An 18302-nucleotide genomic window follows, 5' to 3' on the forward strand; every position below is an offset into this window, starting at 1 on the left:
ATTTGGTAGATCACCACGACGATGCTGGTTCGGCCAAGACGGCCGAACATCTCCACCTCCCGTTAATTATGAGGGGACTGCAGTCCTTCCACTAGAGCCACGAAACATCCATGGACAGCCAGAAAAGGTTGCAACAGGCTGCAGAGCGAAAACGGGAGCGGGATAAGGAGAGTCAACGCCGTAAGCGACTCCGTACACAAGAACATATCGCCAGTCTCGAGGAAAAGATTCGCCAGCTAGAAGAGAGACTTGACTCGCCAGGACGTACCACAAACACGGGGCTATCGAGCCCAGGTTATCCTTATGCAGCAGCCTGCTCGTCAGGTCTCTGGAGCGCACCGACACCCCGATTCAGCACAGCGTTGGTAGTTCCATCTACACTGCTTGAAACGCTGCTTGACTCACCAGTCTGGCTTCGTCTACCACTGTTCTCCGTCAAGAAGCAAGATCCAAACTATCTCGTGAGCGGGGCATCGCTGACGCCACTTATCGTCCGGCTGCGAGCTACCCCGGACCTGGCTACTTCATGCCTTGACCTGCCAAAGCCAATTGATCTGTTGTTTGGTGGGTCCAGCAACCTGTTGGCCAACACTGTTGCCGCTGAACTGCGCGACCTGCCAATCCTCCCACCAGAGAAATTCGCTACCAGCTGGGTCTCTTACCTATATTGCAGGGTATGTCTGTAAACCAGCATGATGTTTCGTTTCTTGCTCATTTCCTGCAGTGGCTCATTTGGCCATCATCAGAAACATTCGACCGTTTGCCCGCTCATCTTCGGCCCACGACTATACAGCTCGTTCAAGAGCACCCACTCGCTGTCGATGTGGTTTTGTGGCCACAGATGAGGGACAATCTCATCTTGCACGGCTCTAAATATGACCTAGGATCTGTGTTTGGTCTGCTCGCCTGTACCTGTCGTGTTCGCGGTGGGTTTAACAAGGAGCTTTTCATCCGAGAAAACGACGGCGACCCTAAGGTTCACCCAGACTTTTACCAGCGCTTCATGGATCCCAGCCAGTGGGGATTGTTGGAGAAGTTCTGGACTGAATACCCGGAGCTGGTGCACGGTATGGATCCAGCGGTGATGCTGCGAGCAGAGTATTTGTTGCCTTCGTAGATTTGTCACCATAAGAGTGTGGACCGGTCTGTAACTACTGCATTTATGAAACGCAGTTCATGTTTTCAAGTATTGGAGCTTAATCTAGACTTAGAGATCTACATCTATTGCTTTCTCGTACTTGTGACATTGACTCGCGCGAGTCAGCACAGCACAACCTGGACTTGGAGCGAGTCAGCCTATCCTGTTTCGCAAACCCCAGGTCGACGGTGGAGAACCGATTATCCTCGGTGATCCAGCAGGCGATGATGCTGGAGGAGTTGAGGTATAAGATTATCCAAAGCACCGTTTCTGCGTCTTCCTACCGACTTTCGAACCCAACATTGCGTCTTAAATTCTAACATGGGAAATGACAAAGGTCAGTCCGTTCAACCTATCTATGCCTTGATAGACGACACTCAAGTAAAACAAAGGACCCCAACCCGTTGAATCCGGGCTTCTCATTCCTGCATTTGCCGGTGCGCAAAAGGTGACCTCCCGCTATCAGCGGCGTACCCGGCTCCAATATGCTTGTCTCCTAGCTCTGGCTGTCGTTGGATTTTACAAGTCCGAGAATCCTCGAATCCGAGTTGCTGCGCTTAGTTGCGCCTTTCCCGGAGCTGGCTTCCTTGCCGTCGGCGGTATAGGAGGTCTTATTGGGCTTACTGTTTCGGTCGCCTTGATTCCACTCACATTATTCGCCTGGTTCGGAGCCGGCGGTCTTGCATTTGTTCTAGCGAACTGGATTATCCCTGGTCTCGTTGCCACAGCAGTCACAGGTGGGGCGGTTTGGGAGCCAGCAGCCCCGATAATATTCACAGTCGTTGCCGGAGGGGTAGTTTATAGTGTAATTGCCGGTCGCTCGCGGCATTCCAAAGCCCTAGGAATAAGACAGAGCCGCAATGCTATCCTTGTCGATGCCGATTCGAAATCGAGCGCACGAGTCCGGGCCCTGCCAGAGGCTGATGAGAAGCGCGAACTCTCTATACACGAGCTCCGAATGCTGCAGCACTTTGTCGAGGTCGCCCATCAGGCTGCTGATGACTGGTCTAACTTCACAGTTATAGATCAGTTCCAGACTTCGGCTCTGCGCTACCAGCTTTATTTTCTGCAGTATACTCTTGCATTTGTGCAGAAATACTATATGTCCAGCTTCCAGGGTTATATCAAAACGGGTCAGGAACGCCTCATCGAGAAGAGCACTACAAAAGATGTCATGAATTACTGGAAGTGGGAGTCGCTGTGGGGAAAGTTCACATTGGTACGTCTACCCCTTTTTTTTTTTTTTTCTAAATGTGGTGAACAACTTCTGCTAGAACTGGGACCCGGTCGTCCGCGATAATATCATGGTCACAGGCTATATTGTGCTCTGCCTGTCGCTGTATGAGAAGCTCAACGGCGATGATCGGTACCGTCAACAAAATGCCCTTAATTTCAGGATCACAGACAAGGCGAACTATCGCCACAATACGGAGAGTATTTTCGATGCTCTGATGAAGAATTGGGAGAGCTGCTCGTACTGTCTCTTTCCCTGCGAGGTGAGCGACTGAACTCTATATCTTCGATACCCCGGACCGTGCTAACGTTACTAGCCAAACTGGATTTACTCCTCGTGCAACCTCATTGGCATGGAAGGTGCCCTTGCCTATGACTCGTACATGAAGACTGGAAGGGTGGCAACACTTCTCCATGATCGGTTTCAACAGGGCCTTCAGGAGGACTTTATGAACCCAGACGGGAGCATTGTCGCTTTGAGATCTGCCATCAGTAAACCCGCAACTTCGTACATACGGGCGAGTACCTTGGCTGATAATACACCCAGCTGGCTTCCCTATCATTGGACTTACAGGCGTTCTCGGCGACGTTTCAGGAGCGTTTGACTGCTCCCCGGGGATGCCAGTAGTTGGCCGCCGACTATGGCTACTCTCAAAAGAAAGCAATGTTCGAAAGCGTAAGGACGGCAAGTACAGTCTTGAAAGCCTGGGTAAGTTCGTTCCTCCGTCACTAAGTATAGACACACTCACAGCAGCTGTCTTAGTTGGCGCCGATAAGATGGATTTAGGCAATTACCAGGCTGGGCCAGGCTTTGCACACTGCGCCTACAGCAACTGCGCGGCCGAGTTTGGGGAATCCGACATTGCCCATGATCTTATTGCTACGGTGGATGAGCAGCTACATCCCCTTGTCGAAACTCCGTCCGAAACTGGCGCACTTACCAATAGTGGCTTATCTTTGCTAGGGACGACTTTCCTCTTCCGCGCCCGTATTGGGAGGCGGAAGGACTGGGCTAACTTGATAACTGGTGATGTGGATGAGGAAGTGCGCGCAGCACCAAAGCTGGATAGTGTTCCCTTCCCAGAAGTCATGGTAGCTCGCTGTCATGCCGTGCGTGGCCCAGAAGGTGTGCGCGTGGAATTTGTACTCAGGGGCCCGAGGAAGGCCAAGAATATTACCATTAGCTTCCGCGACCTGCAGGAGGGTGCTGTGTATCGCCTTGCCATGGCACAGGATGACCGATGGGACGAGGTTGTTACTGGTATCAAGGCTGATGGCAACGGCTGCGCGTACATGCAGATAGCCGTAGGAGATCGCAGCGAGTTTATGCTGAGGGTTTCAGCATAGTCACAGTTAATTTGCTCACAGTATATTACATATTTCATTATATAGGTTAGTCACGGTTTAGGGGTTCATAAACAGCAAGCTGAAACTGGAACGTTGTACGTCGAGCACAATGTTTGGATACTTTTCTCTCGCAACCCATGAAAGAAAACTACACGGCAGCAAGAATGTAACAGCCAAGAGAAACATCCAACATGGTGAACAAGATGGAGGAAATAAATGACTAGACCTACATGTGCCTTGCCGTAAAGGGGATAACTGAAGCACGTGGGTGGCTTCTTACACCCCTTATATCGCGAATGGCAAACGCCGAAATTCTTGAGCTTCTGTAAAACCCATCGGTACCAATGGAGTCCGTTACGGCTGTGTCAAGGTTACCCCACCTTCATGGCGTATCCCGAGACGAGGCTGTATTGCTTTCACCTCCACCACCGGCCCCTGAACATAGCTCTCTTCTAGCGATTGATACCAGAAAGCGTCATGGCGTCTAGCAGCGCTACGTGGCCCAAGTTTACACCCCGCTGGGGCCGACTTCCAGTCGAACAGTACTTGATTGTATGCCTACCCCTCTTGCGCCTGCACCGCACAACGTCAATCAACGAGCGCTAAACTCAAGACAGCGGTACTGGAACCACTCATCCTCCGAGCCAAATGATCAGCAGCGGCTGCGTCTGGTCCGTGAATATATCCATCTGGACAACATTCCCAAAGAATGGGACCCGACAGACTTTGGCGAAGCGTGGCACGAGCCAGACCCCAACGATGCAGACCCGAGCTTTGCACCGAAGCGCATTCCGACGGAGCACGAGGTCGAGACCATTCTTCGGCCCTGGCGATCGCAGGATCTCCGCAAGAGGGCGTGGGAGATTTGGTGTGCCAAGGATCGCGGGTACCCCGTGATGCTTCGCACATATTATGGTAATGGGCAAGAAGGTGACATCAAGTTCACAGAGTATATACAGGTCTCTGATACTTATGAGGGTGCGGACTGTCATGCGCTGAATGACGCCGAGCTTTTTAACTTTGGCTCTGACTGGCGGCGGATTTTCGATATTCTCCCGGAGATCGCTGGCTGTCAGTACCATCAACCGGATTACGATGCTAGCGATATAAACAATGTCGTTGAGATTAGGCCATCGGCTCACTATCCGCGGCGTCCCGATCAGGAGATGCTAGATGAAGACTATGCGGACCTGGAAGAGGAGATCCGAAACAGCAAGGCCGAACACCCAGACTGGAAAGATGACCTAGATATACTGCTTGAGCCGGGTGATACAGTCATCCGGTCATTGCTACGAGCCGCTACAATCACATGGATCATCATTGTGGATGAGGAGACCTTTCGTACAGATACGCTATTGTTTAAGTACCTCGATATGCATCAGAATGTGACGGTTGAAGGACGGCTTGAGCTTGACCAGGGCTATATAGACGAGATGCTCATGCGATGGGAAGATGGCGGCAGACCGCTTGGATTTATTATGGAGAACGGTACGGTTGGAGAGAGGTACAAGCTATCGACTGAGTCGGGGAGGAACTTTTTTCGTTTGTCCGACGATCTCGAGTACCAAGCGGACAATGCGAATCCAGAAGTAGATGAATGAGAGGGAAGTCGCTTTACTCGTGGAAACAACGACTTGGCAAACGTAGGATTAGACATCCATCACAAATAAAATACAATGAATGACCTTTGTACTCTACTATTTGGTCCGCTACCGGTGGTGATGGAGGTCCAGTCAATAAGTCTCCGTTTCTTTTTGACAAGTCGCCCTAAATATGCAACATTACCAGAGTTCAGAAACCTCAAGGAACAAGAGCACCAGCATCTAGCTCTATATATAATCCCTGAACCAATAATAACTCGCGACATCTCACTCTTCCTGGGGCTTAAGTACAGCGATCCGATGTATCCTGCAATCTGAGTGAGAGGACTGACTAGGTGCCAAAAAAATAACACGCCATATCCTTGATTGTTTTGAGTCTAACAACAAAAAACATTATTGGCACCGTGGCGTGTCTGATCGTACCTCAAGCAACTAAATCTTCGTTCCCTGCTTAATATATATATTTGATAGAAAAAAGAAAAGAAAAAAAAGAAACCAGGACAGTGGTAATAAAACTCATAGCACCTATATGGGCCAAACGGTTTCCAAAGGTTTCCCATTGACAGTTGGAGCTTGCGCCAGGAACATGATGCCATATAATCGAGCCCACTCGGTAGACTCGTTGTCCCAACCGTGCATCGTTGCCTGTTGTACCACGACGTCGCTTTCGTTCAACTTCAATCTGGACCCATCATCTAAGCGAAGAACTACACTGCCCTTGGCAACGATTACATAGTCGAGGGTAATTGAGCGATGGAAAAGTCCCTCAGACTGGGGAGGTAGATCGTAGGCGGTAAAGCCAGACCCAGTTGGTGGTATGCTTGGTTTCAGAAGAGCCTTATCTTGAGAGCTGCTGACATCTGCCGGTTGCTCGGTGGTGTACCAAACTGGTGTCAAGTTGCCGCCATCACCGAAGGGGTGGCTGTCGAGGTATGAGTCGTGCTGGACGGTTGCGAGGCCATGGGTGTTGTGGCCCGTTACGACGCGGCGGGGCTTTGGGAGGGGAGACGAAGATAGCTGAGGCATTGCGGTATGAAGAACACGAGCAAGTTGAGAAAGTCTGGAGTAAACTGGGCGGCGGAGGCTCCTTGATAAGCACACCCTTCAGTCCATTCTTCCCGATCCAACAACGTGGCGTTTGGTCATTGACTGTGAATACGGGGATCATCTCCTCCGATTGCTGGAATCGTCCAGGGGAGAGTTAATCCGCGAGTTATTGCCATCTCCGCCAGGGTTCAAGACAGCTGATGCTTTCACGCACCTGGTTAAAGCTTAGCCGTGGCTTATATGTCTTGCTCAAAGGCATCTTCAATCGTACTCCTGTTGTCTTCAAACAGACGTAGGTGCCTGATCCCATTATTGATCGGTGGTTTACAATATAAGTCTACTCGGGATGCATGGGATCTACTTCTTGTGCAGTCTTGACAAATATATGTGCTTCAGGTATAGAGTCTGCCTTACCATTGCTCCAGAATTCCCGAGCGTCCTTATAAATGCAGATATGGTTGTAAGTGAAAGTATCATTCCAGTTAAACGAATGAATCTCAGCCTTCGAATCTCTGACTCAGTTCTATTCTCGGAGACTATCCACGCTGCTTCGTCTTACAACTAGAAATAGTTCTTTAACATATATCCTTCTCTAATTCACCAGGGCCGATATCACACCGTCCTAACTCTCACATTCAGAAGGACTCGCTTCATCCTCTTCCACACTTAGGCCTTGTGTTAAAGACGATTATTGATTACCACCCTCGTCAATTTGCTTGCGTATTGTTGGCACCTTGCCCGCCGACATCGCCACACGTTGCCCTCGCGCTATCTTCTCCATTTCAGCGACCGTTCGCACATCCCGCAGCACATCTGCAGATGCTGATGCCCTGATAGTTGCGAGGGAGCTGTTTTTCCACGTAGGGACAGAGGACTCCAAAGATCGTGCGGAGCCCCTCACAGTCAAACACCAGAACAGAGCACTTCCGAATAGTACCAAGCCATGGAGGGCGATCCATTCCCACTGCGTCTTGTACAATGTTATATATGTCCCTGTCCGACCATACACCTCTTCCACGTTGTCAAAGGAATAGCCTTCACGGGATAGGCGTAACCGGTTGGTCATACTAGTCGCAACTGCACCAAAAGTGTCGGCCACGTCCGGTTTATCCGCCTCCCAGATATGTTGAACACCAGACGGTGTACTCTCGCTATAGGAGGTTGCCCCATTGTACCCGACTGCGCCATCCGGCAGCAAATCTGCTATTGCGGCCGTCACGTTAGAACCGCCGGTGATGTTGGTGGAAAGCAAGTCCCGGATATATTGGCTGACAGACCAGACGGTGTAGTCCGCGATGGAGTATCTGGGCTCAGATGGGTTGTCAGGGAAATGTAGGACGAGGTCCTCTCGGCGAACGATTGAGTAATATTCGTTGAACTCCAATGTTGCAGAGGCATTCTCGGGGGGGATACTCTCTGGCGCATAGTTCAGAGTGCTCAACATGGTTTCCCACGACTCTGGGTCTCGGACCGCAGCTGTTTCCTCAGTTGTCGTCTCGCGGATGACATTATTGTCTACTTTGGTCTCGACAGTCTTGATACAATAGTAGAGCGCGCACTCCGTGGCACGAAGGGGCATGTCAGGCCATGAGAAGCTGATGGAAATTGGACTTTCCTCGTCGGCATAAATGGTGCTCATGGACCATATGAGAGTGTTGATATCCTGCATGCGATTAGTCTTCGCGGGGTCCCCGGTCCCAAAGGATGACATGTAAAATGCCTGGGGGTTGGCGATTCCAATGGCTGGGCTATTGTACGTGCACGGCGCCGAGCACCCCTTCAGATTCATCAGGAAGTGGCCGTTAGGCAAGACATAGGCAAGTCCATCTTTCTCTGCATACATTTCCTCGTCACCCTCGGTAACCATGGAAAAGACTCTCCCGAAGTTATCTACCGGTTTCAGCTCCGAGCTGAGATCATGGCATCAGTGACACACGCCCAGGGTTTGGAACTTGTCCCAGTTGCAGATCGTTGCCGGGCACTGCACTGTAGCTCGCTGACTGGTTTCATCGGCAGAAGAAGTCAGGCCGTTCAGGATGGCTGCCTGCATTGGCAGGTCCAGTTGCGTGGTGACCGTGGTTACGTTCTTGTCTGGATCGGCTGCAGACCGTGTCGTGTTCGCCGCCATAATCGTACCTTGACTATACCCTGTCGCTCGTGCGGTATAGGCTGTAGGTTTGTTCATTAAATAATGATACGCATAGGTCTGAGTATATTGGATTCTCTCTCCCAGCTGCAGAAGCTGCTGAGAGAACGGATCAATACCGACTGCGAGCAGAATTAGAAGCGAGCCTAGTCAGAGAGGCCAGTTTCTTCAAATATTATATCTTGTCAGTCGTGCCACTTTGCAAAGCACTAGATTCGGTCATGCTTACAAGCCTCGCATCCGAAAGATAACCCGAATACTGCCCAGAGGGCCACGACTAGCCATATCAATTCGGTCAAAGTCCATCAGCGGTCGTGCGTTCTGGGAAAACAGTAGCCACTTCCACTGCCCGATGAGCTCGGCGACCGCAAACGTCAGACTGGATTTCATGGCCACGGAGAGCACCGAGATAATCGCGTTCAGCGTCGCGTTCTTCGAGTCAAAGATGGGCCGACCGTTGTAGACCGCTAATACGACCACCAGGGCAATGAACGAGCATGCTGACCCGACTAGGGCCAGGACCTGAACTTCCATCCTCCCCAGTCTGCGTTTAGAGGACTTTTCATTATACACGGTCCGGGAGGGGGTGTATTTACGGGCAGGGGTCCATAGTGGGATGTATGCGTTAGAAATACTGGGAAGGCAGAGCCCACTGGAGCCTCATACAGTTGGCAAGGTTGCCGGCATTGTCTGAGCACCGTCGATCAGCAAGGCTGAGTAGCTGCCAAGTCGCCGTAGTGGTTGGCTGTGGAGATGCTCGTGCCCAGGGACAATCAATGGCTTTCCCTTTCCGTTCTAGTGCTCACCCTTCGCGACTGATGTTGTACGGAGTAGAGGGGAAGTGAAGTGGTAAATATCCTGAGTTGCGGCAGCTTGGACATAGCAGACCCTTACCGGTGGGAGCCTGAGGGTTTGCGTGTCTTCAGGCATGAAATTCGAAAGGCGCAGCTCAGTCTGGGCATTCTATTGGATACACTGATCAGAGTTGGGAGATTGGGCTACAGCTCGTTTGACGAGCAGTCTTTTGTAGCTGGGCCTCGTTTACGCTGGGAAGGATATATAGCATGTTCCTTAAGTACAGGCTGGAGACCATTCCCAACTTCAGTGATTAGGGCTTGGCAACATCACCCGACATAGGAAGCCGAGGCCTAATTCTGTAGTGTTAGTAAAAATATCTTAAAACTCCTCAGCTGATAGGTAAAATTGCATAGTTCTAATAAAATAATAAGATAACTACAGTTCTAGGCAAACTCTTATTTATTATCCTTTCAAGATATTTTATATCTGGCTATACACCCTCCACAGAACCCAATAGTTCACTACACCTAGTATATATAACTATAAGGTATGGATAATAGAGCTTCCGGTCTGTTCAGCTGTATTATTAGGGGTTCAGACTACTATGGCCGAAGAGCTGTTAACCGTTTTACACGTACCTAGCTAGACACGGAGTTTTCGCGGAGAGATTTTGCTAATTATTTAACAACAATATAAACAGGAACGCCAAAGAGAGAGTGCAGACTAGCTCTAACGAGTGGGTATATAGCTTTATCCAAGTGTTCCTCTTCTCCATCCAAATCTTGCCGCGGAATGCGTGGACAATCCGCAGGATCTTCGCACTGCCAAGCGCCAAGAATTCAGGCCTCAGGTGGAGAGACACAGGTATGAACGCTCTGAAGCCAGTCGGAGGCGAGTATCTCGGCTGCTCCAGGGCGGCTAGCCGGGTCGACGCTCAGCATGCGCAGGAGAGTTCTGCGGCTTCGGCCCTAGAGAATGGGTCAGTATTTACAATACTATAGATTTCAGAGTAACAAACATTGTAGATTTCATCAAGCAAGGAGTTCTTCCCCGTCTCCTTGAACTGCTTGAACCCCTCATCGTCCTCCGTCGCCTCCTTCCACATGTTGCGCCCTGTCCTCATAGCAACGTAGACGATCGCCGCGGCCCAGACATCAACGCAACGAGGATCGAACTCGCCGTCGAGATATTGCTCAGGGGAGAGGTACGGCTTCGAGTTGCGCCTCCCAGTAGTCAGCTGTACATGGTTCTTATCATCGTCAGGCCCGCGGAACCGTTCAGCATGCCCAAAGTCAGAGATCTTCAGACACCCTCGCTGGGTGAGAAGGAGATTCTCAGGCTTGAGGTCTCGGTGCGCGACGCCTTGCTCGTGAAGATAATTGACACCGCGGAGGAGCTGCTTTAACAAACAGTTTGCTTCCTCTTCTGGCAGTTTGCGAGCCGCGGTAATGAGCGAGTGCAGGTCTCCGCCGGCGCAGTATTCCATGGACTCGCAAAGGTTCCCGCCGCCGATGGGGAGGAGTTCGAATGTCCTGATGATGTTTTGATGATGGAGGTCCGAGACGATCGCGAACTCAGACGTCACTCGCTTCTTGTAGTTATCGCGGCTTTCCTCGGGGCGGCGTCGGAAGACTTTCAGGCCGTAGTAGTTATCCAGTGGAGGGCAATACTGGACCTTGTGAGCCTGGAGAATAACTGCGTAGTCGCCAAGTCCTGTGACCTGGATAATATCGCCGTATTTCTGTGTAATGGCAGTCATCTTGTCCTTTTCCAGCGGCTGGTCCTTCGGGGGATCAGTATCTGCCGAAGGTTCCCAGTCCTCGCGCGGTGGAATGGCTACGACGGAATTCGAACGACTGGCCACAGCGGAATTTGAACGACTGCTCTTTCTCGATCCTGCAAGCTCGGTTAAGCTATCCCAAAGGCTCCCCCGTCGTGGCGGCTTGAAGTGGTTATGCGAGGGGTGGGGCTCGACGTCTCTCAGGTTGAACGTGAAACTCCCTGAGTCTTTGCGACCCGGTTCGACAGTCGAGGTCGAGCCATATCCGGCTCTCGGTAGGTCTGTATCCCCTGGGGCGATGAGGCTGTTCTTGACAGGCGGTTCAGCGGTGGCTTTATGGTTCGGTTGCTTGATAAAGCGGTGTAAGAATGCCTGGATGTCGAGAGGCATCGTGGCAGCTCTGATGAGGTACTGTAGTTATTCTGAAAGGTTGAGTGATAAGAGGAGAAATCTAGGTGAAAAGTTGGAAAGGTGGAAGCAGAAGTGAATGTGACTGGGAAAGCGCTTTGTATACGGTGTAGGGCTTGGTCTGCGGGGTACAGGCAGCAGCCCTGCCACTGATCGACAAGGCCGTCCTTTTCGACGGAGTGGTCACCTCATTGGATTAACGTCAAATGATGCTGTGGCACGAGCCGAGTATCAACAAAAGTATTGACGATCCAGTCCGGTCAAGGAGAAGCAAGTGGCAAAGGTCTTGGACGATGTCATAGCGGCTATCAAAGGCTTCTTGGCCAAGGCTGGCCGCTTGTTCAACCACCACATGAGCAGAAGCGAGTGGCACGACACAGAGGGATTATTGGTTCATCAAAATCGCGCGCTACTTTTCGCAGTTCTATATTTGCCATTCCTCTTTAGCTTGTTCGCATATGTACTCCATTTTATGTCAGACGGCCATCAATGTGCCAAGTGCCAGCGCTCGGTCTCGAGCATGGGAAGATCCTTGGCGCAGCTGGCAAGCTTGAAACCACAGGCTTAGCATTCACGGCGGAGGGTAGTCTTCCAAGTAGTCGCTATGACTCATTTTAACAGTAGCTTACCGAGTCTCTCGCCACGGTCCGAGGTCAGATGTTTGCCAAGTCAGTCACAGTGACGCCTGATAAAACAGAAGCTGAAGACGACCAGCTTGCAACACTATACCGCGCTACAGACCATTCATTTTATAATACTTGTAACAGTACACTCTTCTGGAAGAAGGTTAAGTATTTAATAGTTAACTATATAAGGGCGGTATCAAGACATCCAAACCCAGTTGCTACTACTTACATACCAGTGAACAAGCAGCCACGTAAATGAAGTTCCCTTCGTGAAATATCGCCAAGGCGCTTATAAACGAGATTGACTTCACTCAAAGGAAGATAGCAGGCTACTTGCAGTGCTATCTGAGAGACTAACGATCTTGCGGTCTGATGTTCTTGACACTCGTCGTGAGTGCAGCAGCATCCTCGATACCGCATTTTAAATGCACACGCTCATCTGAAGGCGGTTGCTTTGCTATGCACAGGCCAGTACGCCATTCCTTCGACGGGCGGATTGGCCGCGGAGTCATGTTGCCGCCGCAGTTAGGGCAGATGTTGGCGAGTTTTGTCTCCGCACAGTCGGCACAGAACGTGCACTCGTAAGAACATATGCGGGCCTCTGTGGACGCTGGTGGCAGGTCCTTGTCGCAATATTCGCAGTTCGGGCGTAGCTGCAGCATTATGATCGCTTGGGTGGTTTGGATAGAATTCAAATGTGAGCATTGAAGGCATGAACGTTTGGCCCACGCACTGGGGCTTTTTACTCTATTTAAGCCACCAGTGCGGCCTTATTGCCCATTGCCCGAGCTGACAAATAGAGCAAAATACGAGCGAGATACAAGCGGGGTTATCCGAGCATTGAAAACCTGACCACCAACAGCACCATTATGTCCTACATCCTCGTCACAGTGGGATGTTTCTCGTATTCGGTAGCTGGATACTAATACTCTGACCTGGAGGAAAACTCCTCGTGCCCGAACCATAGGGACGAGAACTTTGCGGACCATAACAAAATCTATAATATAGACATTAAGATCCACATAAACAAGAAAGTTCCTTGGTAAGCGACCACAGTGGATAATACTATAGTTATACAGGATACCAAGAGCCTCGGCAGCCCGTAAATATAGTTATATTTTAGCTTTTCTGATAAACATACTCTTCCAGAGCTCTGTTCTACAAGTATTCTATCATGAGGCAGCAGGTTCCATCATCCCAGTTAATTATTCTAGGTGTCCATGGGTGGCTCCTAATTAATACATTGATTTCAGTCTCAAGCTGTATATCCTGACGATGGCCCCGCTATCCAGGTTAATATAGATTTAGAATAGGTGTTCCTATCATGCTAGATAGTAATCGCTCTGGGAATACTGTACCACCCCAGGCGAGTTTTTTACTCTTAGAAACATAGACCACCTGACTATGTAGCAGTTCAGGAGCCTTGGCCATACTAGCAATATAGATATATCAAATAGTATCAGTATATTTAAAACACCTCTCCTACATATGTAGCTATATGTTTATTATTGAGACAGGGAATACAGCTTAGAAGAAACTTAGTGCCCTTTAAAGTTAGTTAGCTCTTTCAACTCCTTTTACTAACTCGGGCGAAATAAACCGGTTTAAGGAGAGTAAAAGAGAGAGGGGATTAATCTATAAACGGATTACATCATGAAAAGTAAGGAGCCCTAACTATCTTGCACGAAACACTGCCAGGTGGACGACAACTATTTCTTAGTCAGCATAGGTATCGCACGCGAGCGGCTGGGGTAAAAAACTACGATCTCGAGAAGCACAGAATCAAAATGTTTGGCGATCTTGAATATCGTCAAGTTGTTGCTCAGGGGCAGAAAGCTTTTCTGTTCAAGCTGGTTAATAACCTTCGTTGTTCATTGTAACTAGCGAGGTTGCCGAGGCATGACTGTAACCCTTTTAGGCCATCGTGATATAGATATATATAACTCGGCAAACTTTGTAAAAGCGTCCTTGGTCTCGATGGGGCTTTGGATGATAAGTCACAATTGCACACGACAGTTCAGAGTAATAAGCATGATAGTTAGTCTGCTGGACAGCTGGCGTCTCGATTCTGACACAGTATTCTTGGTGGTTCGTCTAGAGGCTGCGCAACTCGTCAGTCGCCCGCAAGGAGAACAGTTAACTTTGTCTAAAAAATGGAATTATACGACATTTAATGTCCTTCAAGTATCAAGGTCAGAGAATGTATTTATCTGCCGTGTACGCATCAATTTTATACTAAACAGTAGAGTCATCGGGGCATGAGATAGCGACGGATCTGATTAATCCCACCGCTGCGCCACCTTCCAAACATCAGCCTCGCCGATCAAAATGACCAAAACCTCCTAAAATATTTAAATACGTATTACCATCGCCCACTGACAGGCACCCAGGACAAAGCAAAAATGGAGGGCGGCAGTCCCCCAACCTACGGGGTGCCACCTGCGGCCAGCCACACTGCCCTGTTAATTGTTTTCCTGTGGGAGTCAGACCCGGCCAGCCAACACCACCTGGTAGCCCATTTTCAACGATCGTTCACCGAAGACGTCGACATTCGAATCTGGTGTCCATCTCAAGCTGTCCTGCGGTCCGTGGCAGCGCAGGGCTCACGCCGCGACAGCCTCGCCAACATCCATGCAGTCTCCATCCTCGCCTATCGCGCGGGATGGTCGTCACTCGTCGTGGCGGACCGGTTGACGGAGCGCCAGCTGCGGGGGGAAGCCCAACTTGGGGAACGTGACTTTGTGACGGTCGTCATGGTGGCCGTGCGCCCGGTAGGGACGGGTCAGGGTCAGGTTAGGGTGGTTGCGAGGCGCAGCGGGTACGCAGAGGGCAGGCATGGGATGTTGCTGCAGACATTGAGCACGCTGGAGCTGCCGGAGAGACTGCTTGGGTACGAGGAAAACACGCCCTTCATCTTCGAGGAGTTAGGGCTGGAGCTTCAAGATCCCGGACGGCCAGTCTTTGCCCCGGATCAACCGGGGCTTCTGGCGCATGAGGAGGTCAGGATGGCCGTTCACGAGGTGCTGGCCATGAAGGGACATCTGCCACCAGAGCTGCATTCGCCCATCCTGCGCGCAACCGAGGACAATATCGATGATCCAATTCCCGAGCTGCCACGGCCGACATCTCCACGGGGAACGCGGCGCGATCTGTTCTTGCTCTTCCCGACCACCGACTCCAGCTTTGATGACACCGACGCCATAGTCAAGGAACTGATCGCGGGCGCCGAAGCACGGCTGACGGGGGATGAGTATTTGATTGCGCACCATCTGCGACTGCGACCATGGCCATACCCGCGGCCCATGTCCCGCTGCGATCTAATGCGTGTGTGGGCCAATGTCAACGAGCATTATCTCGACGGCCTTGCACAGCCGATTTCCCCAGCGGATCCCGAAGCAGCCAAGTTCCTGGTTATGTGGGATGACACCGACCGAGAGCGGCATGCTGTCGTCCGGGAACCACTGGACGTGATGATGCGGCCCCGAAGCCCGAAGACCAACCGTGTGAGGGCCCAGCTGGACGACGGGGAGCCGCTCGACTGCCCCCATGAAATCCTGCACAATCCGGGGCGGCCCTTCTACGTGGACGTGCCCGAGTGGATCTCGGTCGATCCGGAGCTCTGCTGGACGCGGTTCTTCTACCTGACCAACCAGCTCACGCCGGAGCAGGACCAGGCTCTCCGGCGCGAGATACTCACCCCGATGGAGCACACCGTCGATGCAGAGGGAAACACCGACAAACACGCTGTCTTCGTCCCGTGGCAGAGGGAGACCTCCGATGGGTCACTGGACAGTGTGTGGAACATCTTCTGGAAGGTCTGGCAGTATGAAAGGGAGCACCTCACACACTACACGGTCGCCGGACGACACTGCGGCGTAACGTGCTTCATTGATCAGCAATCATTCGTCGACCATACGGTGCTGATTGTCGACGGGGACTATACCTCCTCAGGCGAGAGTGCGCTCTATAACAGGCTTGGGTTGAACAGGCCAACCAGTCTCCGAGGATTTGACTATGCTCGAGTCAGCGCCAGGGAAGCCCACTGGGCCTTTGATGAAATCCGTTCCCACTCCGTGTTTCTTGACGAGATGAACCTGGCTAGCGGGATTCAGTCCCATATCAGGCCGGATTGGCCGCGCGAGCTTGTGCTACAGTTTTTGGACTCTGATTCGGATTGATCGGTCACTGCGACTACATAACATAATGAATAAATCGTAGTGCTCCCAAAAATGATAATAACCCATTTTTCGAGCATCGGAAAAGGAAGTGTAGAATGACGTTGAAGGCCATGTTGGTCGACATGTAGTGTACAGTTTCCAGCGCCACGAACCGTGCCATAACTACTTACATGGATGGTCCGACAATATCAGCAATGAGCAGAGAGGATATCTTAGTATTTTGGTAATTAACAATTTAGGCTATTCCTAGGCAGAGGCGCCAAGTGTCAAATGTTCCTGACAGAACCTCCTGCTCTCCTCACTCACATCAAACCCGTTGATCCACATTCTTCCTCCTGGCTCGAACGTGCTTTTACAAGCTGGATCCGGTGCCGGTCTCTCCTGCAGGATCTTCTCTTTGACCTTCTCATGCACCAGCTCGGCCAGTTGCGCCCGCTGCTTATCGCGGATAGCTTTCCATTTCAGGTCTCGAGCTATCTGTTGTTCGCCATCCGGAAGGGTCATATCAACGGCATTTCCCCGGCTGATGCTCCGTAAGTGCTCTACGCGAGCCTGTCGGAACCGGCTCCATGTATGCATCACCCTGGCCAGATCCTCCGTAGTCCTCAACTGTCCCACAAACTCCGCCAAACTCGCGGTATCCTCCATCGCCATCCCCGCCCCCTGTGCAGCATGCGGAAGGAGGGCATGCGCCGCATCCCCAACCAGGGCGACTCTCCCCGATGTACTGACATAGCTGGGGATCGGGCCGACCTCGCCCAAGGTCCAGGAGACACACTCCCCGTCTCCAACGAGAGAAGCCAAGGCGCGCACCTCGTCGCACCACTCCGACACGAGCCCACGCATCGTGTTAAGATCGGCAGGGTGATTCCACCTGCCCAGCGGCACCCCGTCACTCGGCCGCGGGACCCCAATGACAAGGTTATATAGCTCGTTCGAGGCGACCGCGTATCCCAAAACGAACACGCCAGGCCCGACCCACGATTTCGTCTCGGTCGCAGCGGACATGAGTGGCGCTGTTACGGGATTGGAGAGCATGCGCGACCGCGGAATCACAGCCCGGTAGTGGTGTTCGCGATACGGTGTCGGGCTGACGTCCTTGGTCGCCGGCAGGCATCGTCTGGCCCGCGACCAGATCCCGTCTCCTGCGACGGTGAGGTCCGCCTCGAAGACGGAACCGTCTGCCGTGTGGACAGTGCCGGTTTCGTGGTCCACGGATGCAACTGACTTGCCGAAGAGAACAGACACGTTCTGTTGCTGCTTTAGCCGGTCGAAGAGGATTTGTTGCAGGTCTGGTCGGTAGATCTGGCACTGGGGCCACCCGTAGAGCCATGTGGTGGTCGGGTTGTTCAGGTTGAAGGAGAGCTCGGTGTTATCTTTCCAGCGACGGACGGACAGGTGGGAAGAGTGGCAGGCGACTTTCTCTAGGGATGGTGTGAGGCCCCATTTGTCCAGGATGCGCGTGCTGTTGGGGAAGAGTTGCAATCCGGCACCGAACTCGCTGAGTGAGGGATTGGCTTCGAGGACTGTGATCCGGTGGTTGGGGTTGCTGTCGGAGAGTGCGATGGCTGACGAGAGACCGGCGATGCCAGCGCCGATGACGTTGATCTTCAATGGGATGCCTGGCGGATTAGACATGCTGGCGTGTTGGAGCTCAGATTCACGGTGTTGACCCGGGTGCTGCTTTCGAAAAGTCTCAAGTGTCGTGTATTAATGTGGTTTCTCCTTGGGCATCTTGCACGCAAATGGTAGCAGTGCATGAGCCCGTCGCAACAACCTCCTGATGGGCCAATGGGCAGTTGCCTGTGCAGGGATATCTCGCCATAAATTACAGCAGTAATACGGGATCAGCTGTATAGATGAACCCGAAACAGTTCAATAGATAGAGGAAGTGAATACCGAGCCCACTTGTATCCTTCGCTTGTATCCTTCGCGCTGATGAAGACCACCAACTAGCGGTGACGGAAGAGTTCGATGTATCAGATGTATCACGGATGGCA

General features: G+C 51.6%; 9 protein-coding genes across 9 annotated transcripts; 4 read left to right on the forward strand and 5 right to left on the reverse strand.

Annotated features, from left to right (window-relative positions):
- Positions 1–50: 50 nt before the first annotated feature.
- Positions 51–1195, forward strand: ASPSYDRAFT_214259 (bZIP transcription factor). Its single transcript, XM_040844090.1, has 2 exons — positions 51–674; positions 725–1195. The coding sequence occupies exons 1-2, from the start codon at positions 111–113 to the stop codon at positions 1115–1117; spliced, it is 957 nt and encodes a 318-aa protein (XP_040696295.1). The 5' UTR covers positions 51–110; the 3' UTR covers positions 1118–1195.
- Positions 1196–1459: 264 nt separating this feature from the next.
- On the forward strand, positions 1460–3718 carry ASPSYDRAFT_95587 (uncharacterized protein; the record flags this gene model as incomplete). Its single annotated transcript, XM_040853138.1, has 6 exons — positions 1460–1475; positions 1531–2357; positions 2413–2634; positions 2689–2863; positions 2919–3080; positions 3135–3718. 6 exons carry the CDS (start codon positions 1460–1462, stop codon positions 3716–3718), a joined length of 1986 nt encoding a protein of 661 aa, XP_040696296.1.
- Positions 3719–4064: 346 nt separating this feature from the next.
- Positions 4065–5434, forward strand: ASPSYDRAFT_51903 (uncharacterized protein). The gene is made up of 2 exons (XM_040848386.1): positions 4065–4270; positions 4321–5434. The coding sequence occupies exons 1-2, from the start codon at positions 4196–4198 to the stop codon at positions 5317–5319; spliced, it is 1074 nt and encodes a 357-aa protein (XP_040696297.1). The 5' UTR covers positions 4065–4195; the 3' UTR covers positions 5320–5434.
- ASPSYDRAFT_51904 (cupin domain-containing protein) lies at positions 5405–6360 on the reverse strand. Its single transcript, XM_040848387.1, has one exon. The coding sequence runs from the start codon at positions 6343–6345 to the stop codon at positions 5845–5847; it is 501 nt and encodes a 166-aa protein (XP_040696298.1). The 5' UTR covers positions 6346–6360; the 3' UTR covers positions 5405–5844.
- Positions 6361–7054: 694 nt separating this feature from the next.
- On the reverse strand, positions 7055–9046 carry ASPSYDRAFT_37299 (DUF3176 domain-containing protein; the record flags this gene model as incomplete). Its single annotated transcript, XM_040845523.1, has 4 exons — positions 7055–8269; positions 8303–8466; positions 8503–8634; positions 8773–9046. 4 exons carry the CDS (start codon positions 9044–9046, stop codon positions 7055–7057), a joined length of 1785 nt encoding a protein of 594 aa, XP_040696299.1.
- A 1103-nt stretch (positions 9047–10149) lies between these two features.
- Positions 10150–11069, reverse strand: ASPSYDRAFT_164698 (uncharacterized protein; the record flags this gene model as incomplete). Its single annotated transcript, XM_040843281.1, has 2 exons — positions 10150–10278; positions 10329–11069. 2 exons carry the CDS (start codon positions 11067–11069, stop codon positions 10150–10152), a joined length of 870 nt encoding a protein of 289 aa, XP_040696300.1.
- A 1161-nt stretch (positions 11070–12230) lies between these two features.
- ASPSYDRAFT_51908 (DUF1272 domain-containing protein) lies at positions 12231–13150 on the reverse strand. Its single transcript, XM_040848388.1, has one exon. The coding sequence runs from the start codon at positions 12784–12786 to the stop codon at positions 12478–12480; it is 309 nt and encodes a 102-aa protein (XP_040696301.1). The 5' UTR covers positions 12787–13150; the 3' UTR covers positions 12231–12477.
- Positions 13151–14526: 1376 nt separating this feature from the next.
- Positions 14527–16302, forward strand: ASPSYDRAFT_37302 (uncharacterized protein; the record flags this gene model as incomplete). The annotated part of the gene is made up of 1 exon (XM_040845524.1): positions 14527–16302. The coding sequence occupies one exon, from the start codon at positions 14527–14529 to the stop codon at positions 16300–16302; it is 1776 nt and encodes a 591-aa protein (XP_040696302.1).
- A 246-nt stretch (positions 16303–16548) lies between these two features.
- Positions 16549–17940, reverse strand: ASPSYDRAFT_95594 (FAD-dependent oxidoreductase; the record flags this gene model as incomplete). The annotated part of the gene is made up of 1 exon (XM_040853139.1): positions 16549–17940. One exon carries the CDS (start codon positions 17938–17940, stop codon positions 16549–16551), a length of 1392 nt encoding a protein of 463 aa, XP_040696303.1.
- Between the last annotated feature and the right edge of the window lie 362 nt (positions 17941–18302).

Source organism: Aspergillus sydowii (assembly GCF_001890705.1).
Source record: "Aspergillus sydowii CBS 593.65 unplaced genomic scaffold ASPSYscaffold_20, whole genome shotgun sequence".
In the NCBI taxonomy this organism is placed as follows: domain Eukaryota; kingdom Fungi; phylum Ascomycota; class Eurotiomycetes; order Eurotiales; family Aspergillaceae; genus Aspergillus; species Aspergillus sydowii.